General features: G+C 41.5%; 1 protein-coding gene across 1 annotated transcript; it reads left to right on the forward strand.

Annotated features, from left to right (window-relative positions):
• Positions 1-12,318: 12,318 nt before the first annotated feature.
• On the forward strand, positions 12,319-18,928 carry LOC309874035 (cytokine receptor common subunit beta-like; the record flags this gene model as incomplete). The annotated part of the gene is made up of 11 exons (XM_082751934.1): positions 12,319-12,427; positions 13,237-13,382; positions 13,934-14,104; positions 14,390-14,517; positions 14,619-14,779; positions 17,000-17,133; positions 17,230-17,383; positions 17,834-17,917; positions 18,243-18,333; positions 18,617-18,746; positions 18,848-18,928. The coding sequence occupies 11 exons, from the start codon at positions 12,319-12,321 to the stop codon at positions 18,926-18,928; spliced, it is 1,389 nt and encodes a 462-aa protein (XP_082608060.1).
• Between the last annotated feature and the right edge of the window lie 5,757 nt (positions 18,929-24,685).

Here is a 24,685-nt window from a genome sequence, read left to right on the forward strand (position 1 = left end):
GAACTAATAAAAAATTGTATTACTTCCTACTACTTTTTTCCTTTCATACATTAAGAATGTTGTGCTTACAATATCATTACTATTAGCTCATCTGAACAGGCCTTCAAAAATTCTGTTGGTTCAGATATGTCCCCTGTGAGGTAGGATGTTTTCCTCCTGACTTTGCTATGTTATTTGACAGAGCTAATGAGAGGTGGTTCTTTGTGCCAGCTGATTTCTCCTGCTGGTTTAATGGATCAATGCTGATCAGAAATTGCAGAGAAATGCATTATTTTTTCATAATTTAAACCTTTACAAATAATATTCTAAATCTGAAAGATGCACAAATTCAATTTGATATTCTTAACGGCAGAAGGCAGACAGTTGCAGCCTCTGATAGAGAATACTGAGGAGCACCCTAAGGGATTTTTATTTTTTTTTGGTAGTCTCTTTGGCCTTTTATGAGTAGCAAAACCAATTTCTTCTAAGCCGTATGACTGTGCTTTATATAGGAGGGTACTAAAAAGAGATGTTCTATGCAGGTTTAGTATCTGGATTCAAATCTCAGATATGCATCCCCTTGCTGGGCCTTGAATGGCTGTGGTTTTAATAACCAAGAACAATAGACAGTGGGAGAACTTCTACTCTGCTCAGGCCTTTTGGATGAAGTTCATTTACATTGTGATCAGTACTCTGAATGCTATCTGTTCTTTCTGTCCTTATGCACTTCATTGGGCATTTCCAGAGGCTGCTCTTGGAGGCAGGATTTATAAACACAAGGACATTTATAGATTCAAGAACATGACCCCACAGAGCAACATTTATGATCTGAAGATTACTACAGGAGCTTGGAACTTGTAGAGTAACATGCCATTTTCAGGCTAGGGGAGCTGAACAGTGTTTTTCATCAGCAACTATAAAGATTAATTTAGAACAGAATGGATTTCTGCATTAGGAACTCTTCGTGCAATATCCACCTAAGCACCATTAAATTAAATATGTAACAGACAACAGAAGCAGAACCTATGGCTACCCTGTGCTAGGGGAGTTCATTTATTACTGGGTTACAGAATTAAAGCTTCCATAAACTTTAGCTGTTGATCATATGAATCTTACATTCCTTTCTGCACAAGGCCTAGCTGCAGTGAGAGTGATAAAAAGCATTTTGCAATCCTGCAGCCTGGTGGTTTAGGAGCTGTTGCGAGTCCTCAGTCTTAAACTTCCTGATCAGTAGCTGAAGCCACAAAGTTACTGTGCAAAGGGAAGCTGCTGCTGCCTTCTGTGATGCTAGGTACTGATATGAGGGAGAGGAATCATCATTCTGATGACTCAGGAGCCAATTACAACATGCTTCTCTGTTCAGGGTTTCCCAGTAAGAAGTTCCAGAGGGGTTCCTCACCCTGTATATCTGAGAGGCAATTCACTTATGTTTCTTATATAGCCAAAGAAGGAGAGGTAAGCATCTCAATTAATACTGTAAATCACCTTTTACAACTCTTTGACTATTTACACTGAATATATAGTCACAAAATCATTGCCACCCTTTCCTTACTGTATGCTCAAGCATCAAAGATTCTTCCTGTGTTTTAACAGCAGGCAATTTTCTCTTTGTTGCTTTCAAGTAATTAGTTTATTATTCCTTTTTTTTTTCAGAATCTTTGTCAACTGGAAATGTATTACTTGTATTACTTGGAAATGTATTACAAATCTCATGTACTTGCATGAGATTAGGGTAGTAAGTATATTGTGACCTCAATAGTTCTAACTAAGATCCATGCTGAACTAGTCTGTTCTGTTTCTGCTAGTCTGGGTGTTGCCTTTTATGTAAGGAAGGAAAATGAAGGTGAATGGTTTACTAGAAAAGGAAACTACACTGGAAAGCCCTTCATGGCCTCAAAGAACAATAGCTGGAGAATTTCTGAGAAACCTGTATTTCTACAGGGTAATGGGAAACAAATCCAACCCATCCCACCAATCCTTGTAGTTTCTTATTCATACACTGTCAAACACATTTGTACACACAGTCTTATTCCTATACAATTCCAATGAGCACTCTTCCTCTTCTCCTCACTCACCACATGCTCCCTCTGTTCTCACTACAGAGTGGAAATTTCCATGAAAAGAAATCTTCAGAGTCACGTTCTGTATCTGGAGAATATCTAGCACAATGATTTCAGTGATGTTTTTGGCCCTTTTTACCTCCTTCTTAGTTGCTGGCAGGATTTGGTATTCTCCAATCTCAATCATAACTTCTCCTCATATTACACTGTGGATGCTTCACCGTGGGGTTAAGTGGGTGGACCCAAACTCTGCAAACTTGCTACCCATGAGACATGTTTAGGTCAAAAGCTTTGTGTCCTTTACAGTTTTTTGATAGAGGAATGTACAGTCCCCATTGTTGAAGGCTAAATTTTTTTGTTTAAAAAAGTAGGTGTAAAACTATCTGAAATAATTGGCTGACTACTTCCTATTGTTCTTTTTAAAAATGTTCCAGCTCTATGTCCGCAATGCGCACTTTTTGAGCTGAGTACTTTCTGCATCTGCTGCAGTGTACTTCTAACCTGTTTGTCTTTCTTCTGCATTCAGAAGTCCATTGGAAGTTGATGAACATCAATAAATTTTCAGATTTATTTCATTCACGGAATCATAGAATCAGAGAATGGCTCAGGTTGGAAAGGACCTTAAGGATCACCTAGTTCCAACCCCCCTGCCATAGGCAGGGATGCCACCCACTAGATCAGTTTGCCCAGGGACAAGACTCATTGGAGATTCATGATGGATTCATGATGCTGTTTCAGCATCTAAAGACACTCGATTCTTCCCTTCTACATGGAGCAAAGGTTGTAGTATAGGAACAAATGATGAACACACTGGGTCTAAACATGCATTACATCTTGCTGTAGTCTGTCTTTGCCAATAGTTTACAGTGGATGCTTAACACAAGGGTATAGTAGCCACAGAAAAGTATACAGAAAATCATTAAATCCTTAAATGATATCTTTGCCTGTTGTCTGGCCCAGAACCTTCTTGAGATGGAGGTTACATCTAAGCTGTTGAAGATAGTATGTACTTATGGCTCTGGCCTTTAGAGATTGAGCTTTGTAAAACCGCTTAATTTTTGGCTTCATAATGTCTATTCATAAAGCTTTCATCAATTTCTTTATAAATAAAAACACTTAAACAAACAAAACAACAACCTCTTTTTTTTTTTTTTTTTCTTTTTTCTTTTTGATTCGTTTTGTGCCAGTTGCATGGTAAATTGTTCCTTTGTTCTTGTTCTATAAGAATCAGTGAATGATCATTCCTTATTTACTATCTCGCTCCTGTTTGTGATGCTATAACCTTCTGTCTTATCACCTCTCACTTTTTTCTTTTTCCAAACTGAAGAATTGCAGAGTAATTCTTTCTTCATATTAAACCCATATTCCTGATAACGCTACTTGCTCTTCTGCACCTTTTCTGTTTCTACAGAGTATTTTACAATATTCTGTCAGAGATGAGATGACAAGAACTGAGTATGGTATTCAAAAAACATGTTATTTAACCAGTCAATGATAATTGGACTCTCTCATTACTATTATTACTCTGCTCTTACACATTCTTTGATCTTGTTGTAAAGTTAGAATTATTTTTCTGTCACATTAATTACTATGCATTTATTAACACTGAATTTCATACCCTTTTTATACCTAGTAACTCAGTTTCTCTATCATCATTAGATTTGAGTACCCTAGATAAAGCTTTCAGTAAACCTTTCAGTAACCCTGTCTTACAGATCATTTATAATTATGCTGAAGATTATAAATTCCTGGAAGAACTCACTTAAAGCTTTTCTCCAAAATGAAAACTAACCATTAATTTCTCTCACTTGTTTTCTGTCTTTGTTTGACTTTAATCCACGTGGGAGCCTTTCTTTTATCCCTTAGTTTCTTGCAACAGCATTTTTGAGGGCCTTTGTGATGCTTTTTAGAAATCTAATATACTAACTGCATAACCTTGTGTTTGTTTGCTCCTGGAGTTCTTCCAAGAGCTCTTCTAGTTTTGTGAAACATCTCTACAAAAGCCATGTTAACTCCTTCCAGATGATTTCTGTCTACTATTTCTATTTTATATCATGGCTTATATCAGGTATCCAGTACAAAATCTAGACAGATTGGTCAGTAGTTCCCTGGATTCACCTCTGAGTGCTTCTCAAAAAGTTTCATTTGGTGCTTCTTTTTCTCTGATACCGAGACCTACTTCTGGAGGTTTTACTCAGCTTGGTAGTTGAGCTCCACCACAACTGATCTCTTTTTTCCCCTCCTCAAAGGGAAAGGGGAAGAAAATATGATGAAAATGCCTCAAGGGATGAGATAAGGACAGGGAGATCACTCAACAATTATTGCCATGGGCAAAACAGACTCAGCATAAGGAGATTACTGTAATTTATTACCTATTACTAACAGGCTAGAACAGGGAGAAATAAAAAGGAAACCGAAAACACCTTCCCACCATCCACCCTCTTCTACGTCCTCCCCCCGAGCGGCTCAGGGGAATGGGGGCTGCAGTCAGTCCCTGACACTTCAACTCTGCCACTCTTTCATGGTCACTCTCTGCCCCTACTCCACTTGACCTTCATGGCAGTTTCTCACTCTCCCAGCTGCTGTTGCACAGCAGTTTTTTTTCCATTTCTTAAGTCTGCTCTCCCAGAGATGCAAACACCATCGCTCACTGGCTCAGCTCTGGCCAGTGGTAGTCCCTTTGGATCTGGCTGAAACGGGCCCTTATCTAGTAAGGGGCAGCTGTTGGACTCTTCTCATAGAGGCCAGCTCTACAGCCCCCCACTACCAAAAGCTTAACATGTAAACCCATTACGCTACTAAAGCCTTTGATTTTTTGCTGCAATTACTTGTTCAGCAATTGCATTTTAAATTTCCTTATAGATTTTATTATAAGAAAGCAAATTGGTAAGACTGTAGGTTATGCAAGGCTTGTAAAGAAAGTAATTATGTCTTATTAAACCAATAGATTTAGTTGGAAATAATCATGAAGTTATCATTTTTCTTTACCTGTCTTGCCTCATTTACCTTTTCAGAAGATTGAGGCTACAATAACCCTGCCTTTATAGTGTAGCTTGATTTTCAAAAGGCCTAAGTTCATTTTTGAGTTTTTAAATGATTCTTTTAACAGATCCTTTGTCACTGCAAACATTTGACCTGTTTTACAGCTTCTTGGGCCTATTTTTTGCCAGTTTCATTATTCTCACGTATGCCCTCAAAATATTATTGTAGTAAACTTATGTCATTTTTTGTTTCAACTTGTACTAGGTCTTGTATATTGTTCAGGAAGCAATCATTTATAGTGGCTGATCTGTGCCTACATCCATTCTGGGAAATAAACTGTGCCAAGGCTGATTTCTGGTCATAAGGGCAAATGACATGGAGTAGTCATGGAACATCAATGTATACAGCCTCTTTTCTCTTGTAGTAGGAGGTGACCTTTTTCACACCATGTGTGAAAACTATCCTTGACTTGCTCACTGACATGAATAAAAGAGGTACTAAAGGGTTTGACAACTGAGTGGAGCCTGTGATCTCATTCCAGAGCTCAAGCCTTTGCCTTGACCAGGCTTAGTCAACCAGTGCAGACAAAGCCTGTGCCATGGTGCACTATGATATTTACCTAGTCTTGTATGATTGCGTTGTCCATTGCTATTGCTGGTCTGTCCTTCAAGCTCTTTTTCTTTGGCATTTCACTCATCTCATTTTGGTCAGGTGATTGATAGCATACTGTTCCTTTTAATGTGGAATGAAATTCCACAGACATTGAAGTTCTGCAGTAGAACACACAACTGTAGACATATATTCTATTAGACACAGTGTTTTCTTTAGCATTTGTGTGTAAATTAAAATGAGTCTTCTTGTACAAAGTGTATTTTCTTGTATTAATGTTTGATTGAATGTCTTCCGTCTATCAAACTTCCACAATCAAAGTTTTGTTTTAAAACAAAAAATGGGTATTCCCAATGGTTCTGCCATTTAAAGCATACTTTAAAATTGAAACATCTGTATGAAGGTATTTGGACATTTGTCTTGATCCGGTTGCTTGTTTTTATATGCTCTGCTTACCTGGAATATTAGCTGTTTTATTTTGTGTGTGTGTACGTGTGTTTTTTACCCATTACACTCTGTTTTGTTCATCTGAACAATTTACTTTTCACATCTACCATGTTTTTCTTGGTTCTCAGTTTAAAATTTTCTCCTAGCATTTTTAATCTTAAATGTCAGCAGCACTGATTCTATCTTGATTGGATGGAACCCATCTTCTATAAGCTCAATCTATTTCAAAAATCTACCAGATACTAGTAAATATAATCCCCTTTTCCCTACACAGTTTAATCAATCATGCACTGAGCCCCTGCTGTCTGACACAGTCTATGTGACTAGGACTGTTTTGAAAAATGCTCCTTTGTAGGTCTGCATTTTTAGACTCTTGATTTAAGCTTTACTTTCAGGACCTCTCACCTGCTCATCCTCTGTTGCTAGAGTGGATTTGGGCCATAACCATTGCTTTTTTTCTCAGCACAGAAAATGTCTAAATTCCTCATGACAAGTGCCATCTTTTCAACTGTGTAGACTTTTTCCTAAGTAAATTGTTTGTTCACGTTTTTAATTTACTTTGTCATGATCCTGTTTAAATTTGTTAGCAATGAAGGAGATATTTTCCTTTTTCTCCCATGGAAGGGAGCCCTTCTAAGTAAAGACACCCATCAACCTCCGCACCATGATACCTATTGGGTAACCGGTGGCTAGCACTCATATCCAACAGGATCACTTTTTGATAGAGACCTGTTTCCTGCAGGTGAAGACCAGTTCCAGTGGGTTAGGTTCACTCTGTGCACCCAGGGATATCTGGCTACTGCCCTGCCTGTGATATCACATGCCAGACAGAACTTCCCTTGAGTGCAAGGTAAGCTATGGAGGACCTACAGAGATATGATAAGACCCATGCGGTATCTAAAGGATGGTCTGGTTTCTTTCCCATATCCTGACTTGGAGATGAAAGGCCTTGACTTGGCTATCTAATCAGTCAAGGTATATCTTATTTTGGGTTAAAAGATTTTAACTCACTAGCAAATGTCCTTTTGGTGTCTTAATAGTTCATGGTCTTGCGTTTTCTGAAAGAATTAATTATAATATTTTCTTTCATTCTCAACTTCACCAAGCATTGCAGAAGCCATGATAGGCATCCATTTGATGGGGAGATCCTTCATGCCTAGGGAGGCCAAAATCTAATTTGGAGTAAATTAAGTGAGAGGAATAATGAAGTATTGCTTGGAATCACACACAGTGTGAATAAAAAGCATGAAAATAATAAAAAAAGCAATTACTTGTGAATGACCAGAACATCAAGATACATAGTCCATGGGCATTCATTACCAATCCTTATTTTTCTCCACTGAAGTTTCTGCACATAAGTGGGATAATTCTTCTACCCACTAAGAAAAAAACATGAAGGGATAAGCTTACATCTCTTTTTCATCCGTAAAAAGACCATAAAGGGAAGTAGAGTACATGTAGGACTGCAAAGATAAAACATCTCCAGCCTCAAGTTCATGCATATAGACTGTGTGCAATGTTCACCTTTTCAGCATACCCTGAAAATTACTGCCATGTAGTTTCTGCTTCTCGTTGGCTTACTCTGTTTTGTTTTGTGTTTTTTTGTTTGTTTGTTTGTTTTGTTTTGTTTCTTTGCTTGTGTTGTGTTTTTCCCTATCTTTTTTTATTTTTGTATTTTAATATGCTTTCAGCTGTCACTGATTCATAAGAAATTGTATATGCTGCTGAGTACATAATCTAAAATTGCCTGAACTCTGATACTTTCAGTGGATAAAGGTAATGTGAAAAACTTTCCCTTCCCAGAGACTGCACAGTCTAGCTAAGAGAAAGCAATAAAAATCTTCCCTTCCTTCCACTTCTTTAGATGCTACAACTCTTCTTCATAAGATCAAAAAGATCTAAATATATGTTAAACTACATTGTCTCCATAAGAGTGTATTTTCTTCACATCACTTAAATTACAGCATGGCTTGAATTTTAATTCCTTAACTGTGGTTTTCATTTAAATATAATTCACATTTCTCATGCTATTATTTGGATGGAGAAAGCTTTACGCAGGTCAGGCTTAGCAGCAACAATGCATCATTAAGACTATATTCACAATGTAAACTATTTAATTACTGTTTGATTTGATGGCAATGAATTTTCCTTGCCTTTCCTCGAGAATGATGATTTAAAGGAGAGGTTTTGAGTACAGCTCAGCAGAAGACAGAACAAACAGCAAAGTTCAGAATCTGTTGAAGAGATCATCATATCTTATTTGCTGAAAAATTGGTCTCTTTCTTGGAAAGTGTTTAAGCAAAATGTAACAATGAAAAGTACTTCCTTCCCTCTTCCTCTTAACTGCATGATGTCTGATCCGGCACCTAGTTGTTTAACTTATGCTATAAATGGGAAAGTTACAGATAGCAAGTCACACACGTGCCTCTCACACTAAAGATTGTAACAACACAACTGTGAGAAAAACAGAGTACAGGCTTATTTGGAGGGCTAAGACTGTGGGTGTCCCACTAGCAGTTGTATTTGCACCAGCTTCCTGTGAGTGATAAATGAAAAATCCACTTTCTCTGAAGTACCTGCCTTTAAGACTACTCAGTATTCAGGTAAGGCAAGTGTATTACTGCAGAGAAGGAATTGGCAATGAACCCTCTCCCCTCAAACAAACAAAGGATTAAAATCCCTGTGAATAAAGTTGTAAAGTGAAGAAATAGAGGGACTGGATCTCTCAGATCGCCAGAAGTATATTGTTGTTAGTGGGAGTAATAAGAAAGATAAGGAAGTACTTCCTTTATGTTACCTTAATTATTCAATGGAACAGAGAGTGTGCTTTGAATGGATTGGAAGGGTGAATCAACATGGATAATTAATTCCTTCTCATAACACAGGGATTGTTTCTTTTGAGGTGAAGGAAGGAGGTAGAAAATCTTGTCATTATTTCCAAACAACAACCTTTGTCTTTGTTCTCTGGTGGAGAGGTGGAAACTTTTATCCTTAATAAATTATCCCCATATCAAGCTACTCTGAAAGATCACTTCAATGTTGATGAAGAGGTAGTTTGTGGCCAAGAGAAGGCCCAAGACTTTTCCAGCTAATGAGTTTTGCTTCCAGCTATAACAGATGACAAAGAAAGAAGTACAGTAGCTGTTAAGCATGTATTTGAGGAAGAACAGCCAGTGATACAGGGAGCTGTTGCTTGACATAGGATCATGCTTGTGTGCAAAGGTGTGAAGATGCCAGAGTTCATCAGTCTTCTTCTGGCTCCATGTTTGGTCTGGGGAGCTGGAACAATGCAAGGTGAGTTTCAGAATCTTTCCCTTTATTTTTTTTTTCCTTCTTTCTTTTTCTTTTAGTCTGACATTTCTCCACCCTCCCTTTATTTTTTGCTTTCATGTTGGTGACAGGAAGAGGAGACTTTATGAGTGTACACACATGGTTACCAGAACTATAACAAGTACTCCAGCTGTATATCAATGGCAAAGTTGTGAATGGTATTTAGGCAAGACTCCAAACTGCATGGGTCAAATGATGTTCAAAGTCTATTAATATTATTTAAATTGAATAGTCATGAAGTTTAACATTTGACTAGGCCTGACTATTACTTTCATGAACTGTGACTTTGCCTGTCCCATAATTAGATACCTTTTTTGTTTATACCAGAAAGATTCTTTTCCAACCCGCCATTTTCCCCCAATGGCTCTTTGTTATGTCTACTGACTTGTCCTGCCTCCAGGTGATACTCTCCTTTTCTTTAGAGTTACAGTGAGGGCTGGCTGCACCCTAAGGGACAGGGAACTGAGAGCCTGTTGGTAGCACAGCTGGCAGAGCAGAGGCTGTCCCACAGCACACCTGTTAAGTGAAGGAATTATTCATTCATTACTCCGAGTGTTAGAAGTCCTGAGATTGAATTAAATAAAAGATCTTGAAAAACATACCTTTTGCACACCTATCTTTCCACAGAGAGACACATATCTGGTACTTGGGAGAATTATGCTGTCTTGCCATACATGTAATTCGCAGTACTAAATACCATGGGCTCTCTGCTCTCTAAGCTTTGTCTCCATGAAGACTGAAACAACTTTTTCTTTTAATCATGTTCCACAATTTGGGTGTGAAAGTGGCCTGGCTTGGCCACAGGCCTTCCTTGCAAGACCAGGCATCAGCTGCCCCAGGCCTGCTAGAAATGGCAAAATCATTCCTTGCCATCTCTTGCCTGGTAATTGCTGGTAAAATTAATTTTACTAGCTACAAAAAAACTCCATCTTTTCTTCAGAGCTTGTAGATCAAATTCTTATTTTTATTGCATAACCATTTTGATTTGCAGGCGACAGGCAGAGTCAAAAATTCGAGACTTTCTCAGTCCTAAGACTCACAATAAAATTCAGATAAATGGCAATGTAATACAAGTCAGCCCTACTCTCAGAACAGCAGCTGCTGTTGGAGACTTCTTGCATTCGGGCTGTCCTATGAAGGACTAAATTTTATTTGTGAAATCTGTGCAGTGTGAGCTGAACTACGTAGGGAATATTTTCACTTCTCTGCCTTCTGAAGCACAGTAGCAGAATTTGTGTTCATTTTACCATTTCCTACTGCCTTCTTTATGCTTCATCTGTTTTCTCTTTTCAGAGAGCATCCCAATGCAGACTCTACACTGCTATCCTGACTACAACTCTCTTACAACTTGCACATGGATGGAATGCTCAGAGGCTCATCAGTTCCTGAATATGACTTTGAACTTTAACCACAGCCATGAAAAGTAAGTGACTGGCTGGTGTTCTCTGAAGAGTTCAAAGGGACTTGGCTGCTGAAACTAAGAGATGGAGCAGGGCAATTGGGCAATGGTCTGAGCTTGCAGCCAGTGTAGTATCCAGCATGCAGACACCAGTGTTATGTCCAGGCTGGGGAGAAAGTTGGATCTGTACAGGATAAGGAAGAACAGGAAGGAAGCAAAGCATGGTAATCGAGTTGTTTTCATGATCTTTTCAATCATTCTCCCCTGCTTTTGCTGTGAGACTACATGTGCAAGACATGTTAATTATTGCACCCGAGTGAAGGTAACACTAGATGCAATGGTGATAACACCTAGTTAGTATGCCATAAAAGGCTCCTTCTCCTTATGTTGGTAAGAAATAGTTACTTTGAAATAATTTCTGCAGAACGAGCTGTGACAAAAATAGAAGTTCTATGTGTTTATTTCACTGGGTTTCCTCTCAGAGATACTGGGTTGCGTCTGTCATTATCTTTTTACTGCTTCTGCTTCCTTTCAAGAACAGACAGAACCATCGAACATGAGATTGTGAGGGAGAGGAAGGGCCACAGAAAGAGGAAGATATAGGGGAAAAAGAAAAAGAATAGACAACAGAAGCAGGGATGGAGGGTCAACAGCAGACAGATTGGAGGGTGTTAAGAAAACATGTGAAATGAGAACGAGGAGAAGTTGTCTTGGTTTTATTTTTGAGAAAGAGCTGTTGGATTTATTCATGAATTGACCCAAAATTTGGTGAAGCCAGTGGACATAGTTCCCTTACAGTCTATAGAGTATTGAATCCCATTGAATATTTGAGCAATTTTCTCTGCATTGAAATCTACAAACCTCAGAAGTGTTCCAGTAGACTCCAGAAGTCTGCCTGGAAATTTTATTTATTTATTTATTTATTTTTGTAGGATGACTAAGTCCCATAAACCTCTCAAATATTCTGTTCCAACTGCTAGCTGCATGTCTTTGCCTTACTTTCTTTGATTTCTCTAGTTTAAGTAAAAACACTGACAGTGACCGGGTTCAGACGTCCATATCTCCAGGGAAGTCCATAGCCAGGAGCCAAGCTCATAATCAGCAGCATATATCATCAGGCACAGATATGACTGTGTCATAACTCAGGCAGGGGCCTGAGGAGCTTAAAAGCAGCTTCTGAGTGAAAGTGGGGAAGTCCTCAGTCAGTCCAATTCCAATTTAGCATCAAAGCTGGTCTTGACCATACGGAACCAAATCCCTGGAGGGGAAAAATGTGCTCAGGGCTCAGACAGCTACCAACCCAAGACAGTTATTGTGAATGTATCTTCCCCTTAGGAAAGGAAGGGAGAACAAACTAGATGTGCTTGATATTAGAGAAGAAACCCATAATTTAGACCATCTATCAGCATCCTATTAAAATACTCATGCTTTTTATTCTGTGTAACCAGGAACAAAGAAATGAACTGCACATTCCACAAAGGGGAAAACCATGCTAAGTGCCAGAACTTCACAATGCACTGGGTGTGTCAAAGCCATCTGAGAGCAAGTAATATAGAAAGGTACAAGTTTAAACCTGACCTGAACCTGCAGGCAGAGCTAAATGTCTACTTGTTTCAGAATGGTAAGCATGAGCCTCTACGTCTTGTCTCTATTCCTGAGTATTTAAAAAATGTCATTTATGTTTTGAATATCTAATCCTAAAAAGATACAAGAACATAATACTATGTATGGGTGAATAATCAGCTAATGGGTAAGGCTCAAATGGTTGTAATTAATGGGGTTACATAAAGCTGGTGACCAGTCACTGGTGGGGTTCCCTAGGGTTCCATTTTGGCACCACTTCTCTTCAATGTTTTAATAAGTAATATGGACACAGGACTCAAATGCCTACTAAGTTTGCAGATGATATTAAATTAGGAGGAGCTGTTGACTCCCTTGAAGGTAGAGAGGCCTTGTGGAGAGGTCTTGGTCAAACTAGAAGGCTGAGCAACCACCAACTGCATGAAGTTTAACTAGAGTAAGTACTGGATTCTGTGCATTTTGGGTAGACAGAAATGACTGCACCTGGCTACAATAGAAAAACGGGGCTAGACCTTTCAGCTTACCAATGTCTTAATCAGGGCAGGGGGGAGATATCAAAAAAGCCTTCAGTTTTAGCACTATGCTCTCTAAAGTATCCTCCCACAAAAAGCTGTTATGGAGCTGCACAGGAACACTGCTTTTCCTACTTTCCTATTCTGTTCAGGAATATACTACCCGGGTCTAGTACCATTTCCCTTTTGTGCTGAAAACTAGTCATGGATTATTTGCAGAGCTGAAAGAAAATTGTCAAATGTCCAGATCCTATCATTCAGAGGTCAGCTAGTTGTTTTCTTCCCCTATTCATGTTCCTGCACTCACTATCTCATGTGTTGCACCTTCAACTTCTAGTTCAGCCCCTTCCGCCACAAAACCTCGAAGTTCAAAATAGTTCAGGAGACTTCTTCCTGACCTGGACGGCAGCTGAAGGAAGCCAAGGGCTGGGCAATGCACTGGAATATGAAGTCACTTACAAGCGGGAGTGGGAGTCCTGGGAGGTAAGAGTGGACAAGCTGGGCTGACTCCAACTTTGGGCAGTTGAGGGCTTGTGGTAAAAGCTGTGCAAACGAGTGGCCTTTCCGTGCTCAGGTACTCGAAAGAAACACAACAAATGCTGTTTCAGGTCAGGTGGAAGGGACCCCGTTTCTGTTTGCAAGTGACCTTCCTGGTGAAATACCATTCGTCCTGACTTCAATGCAAAAATCTGCACTCCACTGAAAAAAGCACTGCACTTGGGTTTTGAGTTGGAATTTATTTTACCCTGAACCCCTCTCAAATGAAAGTAAAGCACGTTTCATGCATAGTCCATGGGAGGGCTCATGTGGGAGAAAGGCAAAATACATTTGAAACCATGACAAGTGTCTTGGGCAGATTCCACACAGTTCTGAACTGGGCAGTGCTGTGACTCTTGTGCAGCTGGTGCTGGAGTCAGTCAAAGCTCTGCAAGCTGCAGGAGCTGGTCCATCTCCTGGGCTGGAGCTGCCCCATGCTCTTTCCCTGCCTTCCCTCCACCTCTTCTCTGTTCCCCATTTGTCCTCCCTGCTAACAGAAGGATGCATCGCGCTTGCTCTCCAACACCACACGTTGCCACCTCAGCCACCTTGTGCCAGGGAGCCGATACATTGCCCGTGTGCGAGCCAGAGTGCAGCAGGCCAAAGGCTTCTTTGGGCCATTCAGCGAGTGGAGCACGGATGTGTCCTGGGAGACCCCTGAAGGTAGCGTGGTTGGAGTGGGGCCGTGCAGGGATGGGAGGGCTGGCGGAGAAGCCAGGGCTGGGGAATGTAGTTTGGCATGATGATGGAAGAGCATCATGGGGTGGCCGTTTCTAGTCATTGCTGTCTCTTGCAAAGCCCCAGAACTGGGATACTCCATGTTGCCTCTTCCAGAGTGTTTGGCATTTCCATCCCATTGGACAGACCTTCTTCACGCAGACCCAGACAACGGCTGTCACTGCACTTGTCCTGTCACTTAGCTTGCTCTGATCTTCTGTGTAGGCCAGGAACCCATTCAGCCCAGGAACCTTCGCTGCCTCTTCAATGGTGCAAATCTTCTGACGTGCAGTTGGGAAGTGAAGAAAGTGATCACCACCTCTGTCATCTTTGGCTTGTTCTTCAGGGCCACTCCAGCATCCGCGTATGTGATCTGCCAGTGGCAGAGTGCCCATGCCTCTCCCATTGAGCTTCTGCTCTGTCCCGTTCCCACTGATCTCAGCACAGCCTCCTTTCTCCCCCCAGGGAAGAGGAGTGCTCTCCCGTGTATGAGAAGGCCTTGCCCCACATCCCGTATGTGGTGCAGAGCTGTGCGATCCCTGTTAGCAACATCAGCAGTCAGAGCCGGTACCACCTGTCTGTCCGGACCAAGACGGAGGAGAAACTGATTGAAACCTACAAGAACAGTGAGCTGCTGTGTTGTGTCTCGCTTCTGCTGGGAGTTTTCTGGGAGGGGTGGCTGTGTGGGCAAGTGGTGGTGAGAAAAAGCAGGTGGGAAGGAGAAGAGCTGAGCTGGTGAAGAGAGAGTCTGGATGCTGTGACAGGGCAAAGGTCTGGGAGATGTGGCTTGCAGGTGTGCAGTTTCTCAGTGTCTCTTGCTGCTCTCAGGATGGTGGCAGTAGTGGAAACTACTGTGGATTTCATGGATTCAGTTTAGTACATGGTACCATCTTGGATTTTTCAAAGCAGTTATTGAAACCTGTTAGAGTAATATAAAATAGGAACCTATTCAGTCAGTTATGCTTACGAAGAAGCATAGCACAGGAAGCTGATCATGTATGAAGTTCTGTAATGAAAACAAACAAACAAACAAACAAAAAATACAGAAGACACTTCTGTATCTCAAAGTTGAGGGAGTCTGAGTAGTGCTCTGAAAGTGTGCCTGCAGACTTTCTATAGTGCAACAAGAGTAGAAATTTGAAACAGAAAACATTGTGCACTTAAGACCACATACATGCCCTTGGAAATGATCACGTTGTAGGAAACTTACCAAAAGTATGCATAAGATCTGAAAAAGCATCCAGAGAATTAGTGGAATTTACATGCCTGAGTAGGTTATATAGATGTTGAACAAAGACAGTGACCGTAACACCATACTTCAGCAACAGATGAATATCAAAAGATGAACAAATCAGTTTTTAAACTCCAGATCTTGGAAAGAAGATCTTGGAAATTTGTAACAACTGGTGGTGAAGTGACTATGCCTTCACTGCTCATGGCCAAAAAGTTCTCAGGCAAATCACATCCACACTGTGAAGACCGTATTTGTTGCCAGATTAAAAAGTCTCTCAGAAGCACTTAGCCCTCATGGCACAGGACTATTTAGCACCCACCAGTCTTGCCTCTTATGTGTTTCACTCATACAGAGTAACCTTTCTAATGCTTTCTATGTTAAAAGAAACTGTAATTGTTTCCCTATAGCAGTTTTACTGATCCTTCCATTGATGATCTCATGCCTATGGCTTCTTTTTGAAAGACTGTGATGGTACAATATGACCAAGCACATGCCTAGAAGTAAAGGCATCAAGCATGCATGCTGACAAAGTTTTTGTAAAAAAACATAAATTAATGTGGAGTCTGGAGGAAACTGTCAAGCAACTACTGCTGAAACAAAACAAAACAAAACAAAACAACAGAAAAACCCACCCAGATACTTGAAAGCCATGCAGTATGTCCTTCCTTGCATACGCCACAGGTAATGAAGAAGTCAGCATCCGTACAGAAGTCACACTAAAATGATCCAGGAGAGGGCTGCAGTCTGTGTAGAGAGATGGTGATACCTTAAAGAAGTTCCGAGGACATGGATTATATATGGCTTTTTCACAGCTTTTTTCACAGACTCATAAATCAGGCATCCACAGAACAGAGAACATTTAGTCCAGGCACATGCTCAAAGCAGATCATTTAGACTGGGTTGCTCACAGCCTTGTTCAGTTAAGTTTTGAGTACCTCCAAGGACAGGGATTTCACTCCCTCCCTGGGTCTCTGTATCAGTGTTTGACCACTCCCATGGTAATATTTTCCCCCCTATTATCTTGAGTTGCAACTTATATCCATTGTCTCCAGTCCTTCACTAAGTACCTCTGAGAGGAGCCTGGCTCCATCACCTCTACCAATTCTACTATTCTTCTCTACAATTCTACTATTAGTTAGTTGAAATTAAGCAGATATTCCTTAGTGTGTTTCCTTTATTGGGCTAAACTATCCCAGTTCCCTCTGCCTCTCCTCATATGTCATGTGGTCCATCCCCTTCTGAACATCTTTGTGCGCTCCTCCAGGACTGTCCCCAGTTCATAAATCCTTTCTTGTACTTGTTAGTATATTTTTAAGATATCTAAAATAGTGCTAATACTTCAGTTATGTTGCAGGGTTGTTAGATTTGGCTGAGGATAGCAGATATGAAAAAGGGTAGCTTTCTCAAGAGCTCAGTGAAGCTGGCTATTATGCTTGCTTAGCAAACTAATGTCAGGAAAAAAACATTCTGTGAGGTACTAGCTGAAGCACACCTGCATCTTTTGAATTTTAGAGATTACTGAACAACCTAGTGTAGGAAAAGGAAAAAGATTCATAGGAAGGAAAGGAGTATTCAGGAAGGTGATGCCTGATATCAAAACTGTTTCTTCCAGTCAAGGTGCTACCCCCAACAAATTTAACAGTGACAATGAATAAAGATGGAAAGTATGAGCTGAGATGGATAAAGGATACCCGTATGGAACAGTGTTATGAACTGGAGTACTGGAAAACCAGCCAAATGGAAACGGTAGGTGATGTAACACATGGGACCAGGGGCATCCTGTGGGCAGTATGGATGGGAAAGTTATTGCTTCTTCCATGTTTTCTTCTTTGTATTTCTCAGGTTACCAGAATGACTATCAATGATGATCCTTACGTCCTACTGCAGAAGCTGGAGCCATCCACATCTTACACCATAAAAATGTGTGCAAAGGTGCAAAGATTTGAAGGGCTTTGGAGTGAATGGAGTGAGGAGTTCACCTGGAAAACTGACAGTGGTACAGTTCAGTTTGTATTCCCTCCTGTGCAAGATTGTAAGGGAGTGGCAGGAAAAGCAATCTGATGCTTAGGAAAAGAGTCCTGTCAGGTGGGGGTGAAGTGCAAGACAAAGTATTCATAGGCACAACGAAGCCAGGTTTCCTCTTAGTCTTCTTGTTGGCTGTGTCTGGTCTTATGTTCTCAAAACCATGGGAAGACAGAAAGCAAAGCTTCATTAGATCAGTGTTAGGATCAGGACCTGGGAGTGTGTGAGAAAGCTGATGATAGAGGAGCTATCACAGGCTGGATTAGAAATAAAAAGATATTTCACTTTCAAAATGTCTGATAATAGTTTTGGCTTCAAGATTTAGAAAAAATATGTGGTGGGTCATTTGGTTTTAATCTTCCTGGGCACACAGAAATGTGTACACATGCACATACGTGCGCATACATGATCTGGGTATCTCAAGCACAAGGTATACTGAATCTTAAACGCTATGAGGATGAAAAGGGGGCCAGTGTGAAGTCAGATAAGCTTGTGGATCAGATCAGAGGTAGGGGTGTTTATGCATGTACTCAGGAACTCTAGCAGACTAAGCTCTGTTGGAGAGGAAACTGTTGTAGCAGGAAAAAAAAAAAAAAAAAAAAAAAAAAAAAGGAATTACTGAGGGAAAGATGTAAGTATGATATTCAGGCCACATTTGGTCTCTCCCACTTGGTAGGGGATCCCAGCAGTTAGAAGGCCTCATGTTCACATCCTGTGCTGTGCTGCTTGCATTTCCCTGATGTGCTTGCATGGAGAGAGTCTGAAACGCAAAACCTGTTATGGGAAGCAGCCCCTTTGTTGATGCCTCCCGATTTCTCTTTTTTCTCTTTCAGTTCAATCACCAGCGCTTCTACCAGTGATGCTGACAGCTCTCACCGTCATTTTACTAATAGTTGCACATTACAGCTATAAGTATTTCCTCAGGTAGGTTTGTATCATGAGGAGAAGATTCAGCAGCGTGTTAGCCATGTGAGTGGAATAAGGTTGTGAGGCATTGCTTGTGCAAGTGGTCTGTGAGAGATGAGCCTTGATGTGCAATGGGCAGCCTGGTGAGTGTCTGTGTGCAGATGAGAGTTGGGTGGTGGCCTGCCAGGGCCTTGGCAGTGCCTTGCTGAGCACAGCAGCATGCTGTATGGCTCACAGTTCCTTCCCCTTGCAGCCACGCTGCGAGGCAAATCTTGAAAACTCTGTGTTGTCGTTGTTACAGGCAGAAGAAATTGTGGGAGGAAAAGATTCCAAATCCTGGAAAGAGTCTGCTGGTCCAGAGCTACCTGGGGGCAAGAGGGACCTGTACCTTGCAGGGTGCCTCTGCAAGTACAACATGGAGGTATTCTAAGGTGAGTAGAAAGAAGGGAAGGATGTAGTGGGATAACTTATTGAGGGGGAGCTTCCAGACCAGGGTCCGGGCTGTCACTGAACAGGCTGCTATCCTGTTCAGGACGAGTACAGGGTCTGGGTGAGCCTCATGAAAGCCTTCACTACAGCCTTTGATCTTGTGCCTATTTTCCCACTTTGGTAGCCAAGGTGTGAGAATTGACAAGTAAAGCCATCTCTCCCCTCTGATGCATCTGGTAAGGCTTATCATCACCTGCCTCCAAAATGCCTCCCATATTCCTCATACATGAAATCTGTTGTCTCTAAATTGACTTGGCCTTTCTCTGTTACTAGTTAGGTTGTCTCCTGACTCTTTTCAGTGTTGCCTGCCCCTCTTCTATAGTCACTGCATGACTACCTCCCTCTATACTCTCCTGCAGTTGCTGCAAGTTGACTTCATATTGTGAGAGATGTATTTCCTCCCACATCGTACTCTTCCTGGACATGGACATTTTCTTCCATGTGGGAAAGGAGAGGGCAAAGAGAAGTGTGCAGTTGACACAGTCTTATCTTTGGAGCACTTTTAAAAGTAAATGGCTTCATTTTCCTCCATCTCTCTCCCTCGCCCATTTCTTGATTTCATCTGAGAAGCCTATGCAAATCTTGTGATCCAAACAAGTGATATCCCAGTAGGTGGATATCACCAAAAGAGGCATGGCATGAAACACACTTCAAGTTTTACGAAAATAGTGACTGGGTTCCTTCCTGGAGCTGACTCTTGCATGTTTCAGTTTCCCACTATCACAATTCCACAGCCTTATCTATCTGTGAGTCTCCCCTGAAACCGTTGGATTTGTATTTGATCTCACATCTGTAATGTCTCTATCTCCCCAAGGCAATGCTGCTAATCTCCATTCTACAGACAGAGCTCGTGCTATTTTTGCCACTTTGTATTATCTTCTGCTTAAGCTAATTGACTTCTACCTCATCTCTGACTCCCTGCAGTGTAAGTCAGTGATGCAGATCTCCAGGGAAGAGCGGTCTTTACAAAGATTAACTTCTCGTTTACCTCTCCAATCACAACATTTTTACTTTCTACCCCTATCATCTCTATCAGCCTCACCCCCTATCTTTCAAGTCCTTCTGTCCCACTTTATAGTTTCTCCTTCAGTGCAATGCTTGGTCTTGGCATTGCTTTTGAGACCACATGGTGGGCTGTCATGGCCTTCAGCTAACTCTTTGGCACTCAGTCATTCTCTGCCCCTTATTCAGTCATCAAGCAGTGTATCTCAGGCATGCATCCAGTCAGCAGCTGATACAGGGGAAGTGTGGTAGGCCAGACTTCTTCACATGATGCACAGCTGCATGTTTTGCAGGCCCTGATAAATCCCCCCTTGCAGATCATTTACCATTCTAAAGTTCCTTTTGATTAATTTGGCTATTGGCAGACTTAATCAAATTCTTTTCCTGTCCACACAATAATCATCACTGGTACAAGGCCATCCCACGTGCTAAAGGGCATCACAGTAGCTTTTTTATGCATTTCATACCCAGCTGTCCATCCACAAGTGCTGTCTGCTCTTTGTCTCATGGTTTCGAGAGTTTCCATCCCTGTAGTGAATTACCTTATCTTAAATTTTGTAAGCATCCCCGCAATTCTGTTTCTCTGGCCAGCCAGCAGAGAAGGACTGTCATTTTAGTCCTACAGGTGAGATACTGCCCAGAGTGTCCTCTTATGGTGCTGATTCAGAGTAGGCACTGCATAAAACAGCAGCTTTGTGGTTATTCTGAACCTGTAGGTGCAGCAGCCCCTGACTGTTATGCTACATAAAGACAGCTCAGGAGTAGACAACATGGAAGTTAAGGAACAGTCTTCTGGAGGACAGAACATACTTTGTAACCACAGCAGTGGGACTGCTTCTGCATTACCATCTTTTGTGACTTGAAGATCAGAGACAAACAGATCTCAGCTTGTTTTGACTAGAGAATGAAAGTTGAAATGTGAAGAGGATCTGCAGATTGGAGCAAGAACGAAGGAGGGAAAAGCTGATAGAAAATGTTAAAACGAATTGAGGAGGTACGAAGGTGCCAGGAATACATTCAGACTGGCAGCTTTTAAGCCTGTGTCAATCTATTACAGATGGCCTGTAGCAATGTTACTGCTCTGTTTAGATGGGGAAACAGCACAGCCCTTAAAATGAGAACACCAAGGTCGTTTCAACAAAAGTTTGAAAAGGCTACTTTTGAGGTATGGGTTGATAAACTGTTAAAACTAATTATATGGGATAAGTGCCTGGAAACTCATTCTTATCATAAATGTCCATCACAGATGTGCTACTAGCATGCTTGTGCCCATGGTGCCTGTATCTTCCCAGCCTTAGAGTGATCTCTTTTTCCTCAGAAGTGTTAAAATTTTCATGTTCTTTTTTTGCTTTCCCCAGGAAGCTGTCAGCCAACTGCCAGCCAGCCAGGTGGGCTTCAGTGGGCAGAACACTTCTGAGGGGGTGGAGGAGATTAACTGCCTTCAAATGCTGGATGGGTAAGTAAGCAGCCCACTCCTGACTCCTTTCTTGAAAGGTTCCTTACTAATCTTGGGGAAGAGCAGACTGTGCATAGATTCACTTGCTGAGAAAGAGAGAACAAAGAATTTTCACCTATATATTTTGCAAGTTGGCATACACCTTCCAAACATCTACAGAAATTGCAATGAAATGTGCAGATATGCATATTCTCTTACCTCTTCATCCTCTAGAAATGACGTATTTGCTTCTCCTTGAAGCAAAGTCTGACTTTGAAAGTGAAGGATTAACAAAAAGCTGTTTACAGTGGTCCTGGCCTGTGTGAGGCTGATCGGAAATAGCTCCAAATTGTCCATACAAATTTGTGCCAGGTCTTCAAAGATGGAGAGGTGACCATAGTGCTCTGTTCAAGGAATTATCCTAGGTTTCACAGAAGTCGGGGGGAAGCTGACAAAAATTAAACAGGCTCTTGGGTTTTGTAACTATCTGCTTCTTAGAAGAGAGGGTCAGCTTTTTCTAATAAATACTTTTGTGAGTCATGTTAGGGGAAGATGGCTTATGTTTGTTACTTCTTTGAAATCTTACCTTGCCTTCTCCCTTAATCTAACTTCCCATTCAGTGCTTGTAAGATCCTTGAGACAGAGGCCCGTTATTTTGAAGAAGTAACTGTAAAATATCACTGAGAGGTCTAGAGCTGCATAAATGCTGATGCTAGCAGTCACTCTGCCTGAGTCTATACTGCTAAATAAATCAGGGCCAAGATGTACTATCGAGATCTGTCTTGTAACTGCTCACACTGCTTTGTTGTCAGCACTCTCCTGGCCATGGTTTGGCCTGTGCCAACTAGTGCTCTCCAAGGCAACATCCTGGCACAGTTTGCAATAGCACAGGGCAGTAATCATTCCCAGTGGGCAACACAGAAATGCCTGTATGAGGTTCAGTGTCCCTCAACAGTATTCTAGCAAGTTTTGCAACCAGGCCCTGCAGTTTCATACTATGAATCCTCAGTTTCATACTATGAATACAGCTGTAACACAGCACTCACATTACATTGTGTACACTGAAATGAAAAAACAAACAAACAACAACAACAACAAAACTTAGCTGTGTTTTAGACTGCAGGGACGCTGGGGGAGACCTGCAAGACAACCAGGGCTGTACAGTGTGGATGCAGCCAGCCTACGTCATTTAACCTGAGGGCCAAAGAATGGTCCTTGGCTCTGTTTTACTTACAGTAAAAGCACAGCCTTTCTCAATAGCTAATTGCTGCTTGCATGACTTGTAATTGAGCTGCAGTTGGCAGTAGACAGTTGGTGTCTTGCTGTGGCACAGGAAAGGCTGAGGCTTGCATCTTCTGAGGAAGATACAAGAGATGTAGCCAAAGATTCTTACTACCTTCCTGGAATACAGTGCACCCCCGTACAGCAGCTCCTGTTTGTACGCAGAGATCACATTAGAGAGCTGTCATTTAGAGAGCTGTCAGTAGCAGCTAAATCCTGTGCTTTTCACCAAAACAGGATGATTAAGAACAGTTCACCAGAGCTTCATGGAGCTAAGTCTGCAACAGAGAATGTTTCCCATGGTACACTGGATCCGCAAATCTGTCAGACTTCTGAAGTGCCACATAAAACCTCACTTCTAACAGCTGCCCTTGTCAGCCCACTGAATCAGAGTGCAGAAGTGTCCAGCCTGTTGGCCAGGCTTCTGTGCAAGAGTGCTGCTGATGCAAGTACTGCTTCCCAGACAGCAACCACTTCCTTCGCTTTCAATGGTCCATACTTGTACAGCCCAGTGATGTCCTCCCAGCCTGAGATGTATCAAATTCTTCAAGTGGACCTGGTGGGAAACCAAGAGAAATCAGTGTCCCTTCAGGGGCATGAGTCTGCTCCCAGACACCATGGAGGCAAGAAGAGCAGGTCCTCAGCAGCCTTTCCTGCTCCCAGATTAGTAGGAAATGATGCAGCACCTCAGCAATGAGAAAGAAGTCTCACCACTCCCCCCAGCTGGTGGGCAAGGCACGAATGTGAAACCAGAAAAGCAGAAATCTCCAAAGGCTCTTGCCCGTGCCACATCCCTTCAGCAGTGCCCCTCAGAGTATATCGCCACAGACAGCCTCTTACTGCCATCAGCCAATGACTCCACACATCTGCCACTTGCCACCCACAAAAGAACCCACAAAAGTGTCCTTACTTATTTCTTGAAAAGGAACCATTTTTTCTGAAGAGCCTGTGTTGGAGAACAACACAATCATGCTGAATCCTGGCACTACCATGACAGTTTTCTTCCACTGTGGGAAACTGCTGCCTTGTTCCCTGCCTAAAATCTAACGAGAAGGTGCAAATGAGTCAGAAAGATCCCGTAGTAAATAAGTGTTAGAAATTCATTTTAAGTATCAGATAATTTATACATGGTGGAGGATCCATCAGCGGCAAGGACTAAAATGTACAGAGTATCGAGGTCATCCAGATCTTCAGAAAACTGAAGGTGTTACAGAAATGAAAGCAGCCAGCTTTGAGATTCAGAAGAGCCTGCTGGAGTTGCAGGGGTATTTGACAACTAAGACAAAGTTTTCAAAAATTATATTGTTTAATCCCATTTTCTTTCCACAAATGTTACTTCTCTGCAGCTTCTAGTCCAACATGGCGAAAGATCCCAGGTGAGCCTACCCCTTTCTTAGTTACATTACTGCTTTTGGTAAAAGGGGCAGGCCATGATTCTCATGTACCTGCATTTATATAGGCTTGCTTCACATTCCACTGATAGATATGATTGGCAGGGCAAGAAGCCAGATTTAGCTAGGGCTCCTTTCTAAAAATAGGTAATCAATTTCAGCTCAAGCGTCTCAGGATATAGGAAAAGAAAGTGATTTTGCTTGGGCACATAATAAGCATGGATAATCAGTTTTCCTGCTCAAGAGCAATGAACTCAAGTGTTTAAAAGAAAAGGAATGTTATTAAAAGGGATGAAATAGCAACTCAAAATAAGCACTGGGAGGCCTATTTACTAAAGTCAGCTATATAACCTGAAAAAGTCATGGTGATGTAGCCCACTCCCACATTTTACATGGATTTGAGAGTCCATTGTTGATGTGTAAGGAAACATTGGAAAACGTTGCTCCCAAACCTCTCTTCACTGTTCCCAAGTGCTGTGTTTCCACCTCTGATGCTGGGTCATTGCTTTTAGCAGCTTTAGCCCAAGAAACCTTGGTTCTGCCTGCAGTCCCCACACTGCCACCTCAGCATTTCAAATGCTCAGAAAGGAGCCAGTTGCAAACAAACCCCAAAGACAACCCTGAGAAAAATACCTTTTTTTTTTTTTTTTTTTTCCTTTTCTTTTTTTTTTTTAAATTTCTTACTTCATAGCTCTTTTGTTCTACCAGTATCAACAACACAGGCAATTCCTAATGCTCAAAAGACCATTCTCTCCTACTGGATACCTTTTAA

Source organism: Aythya marila, assembly GCF_965140915.1.
Source record: "Aythya marila genome assembly, chromosome: 1".
In the NCBI taxonomy this organism is placed as follows: domain Eukaryota; kingdom Metazoa; phylum Chordata; class Aves; order Anseriformes; family Anatidae; genus Aythya; species Aythya marila.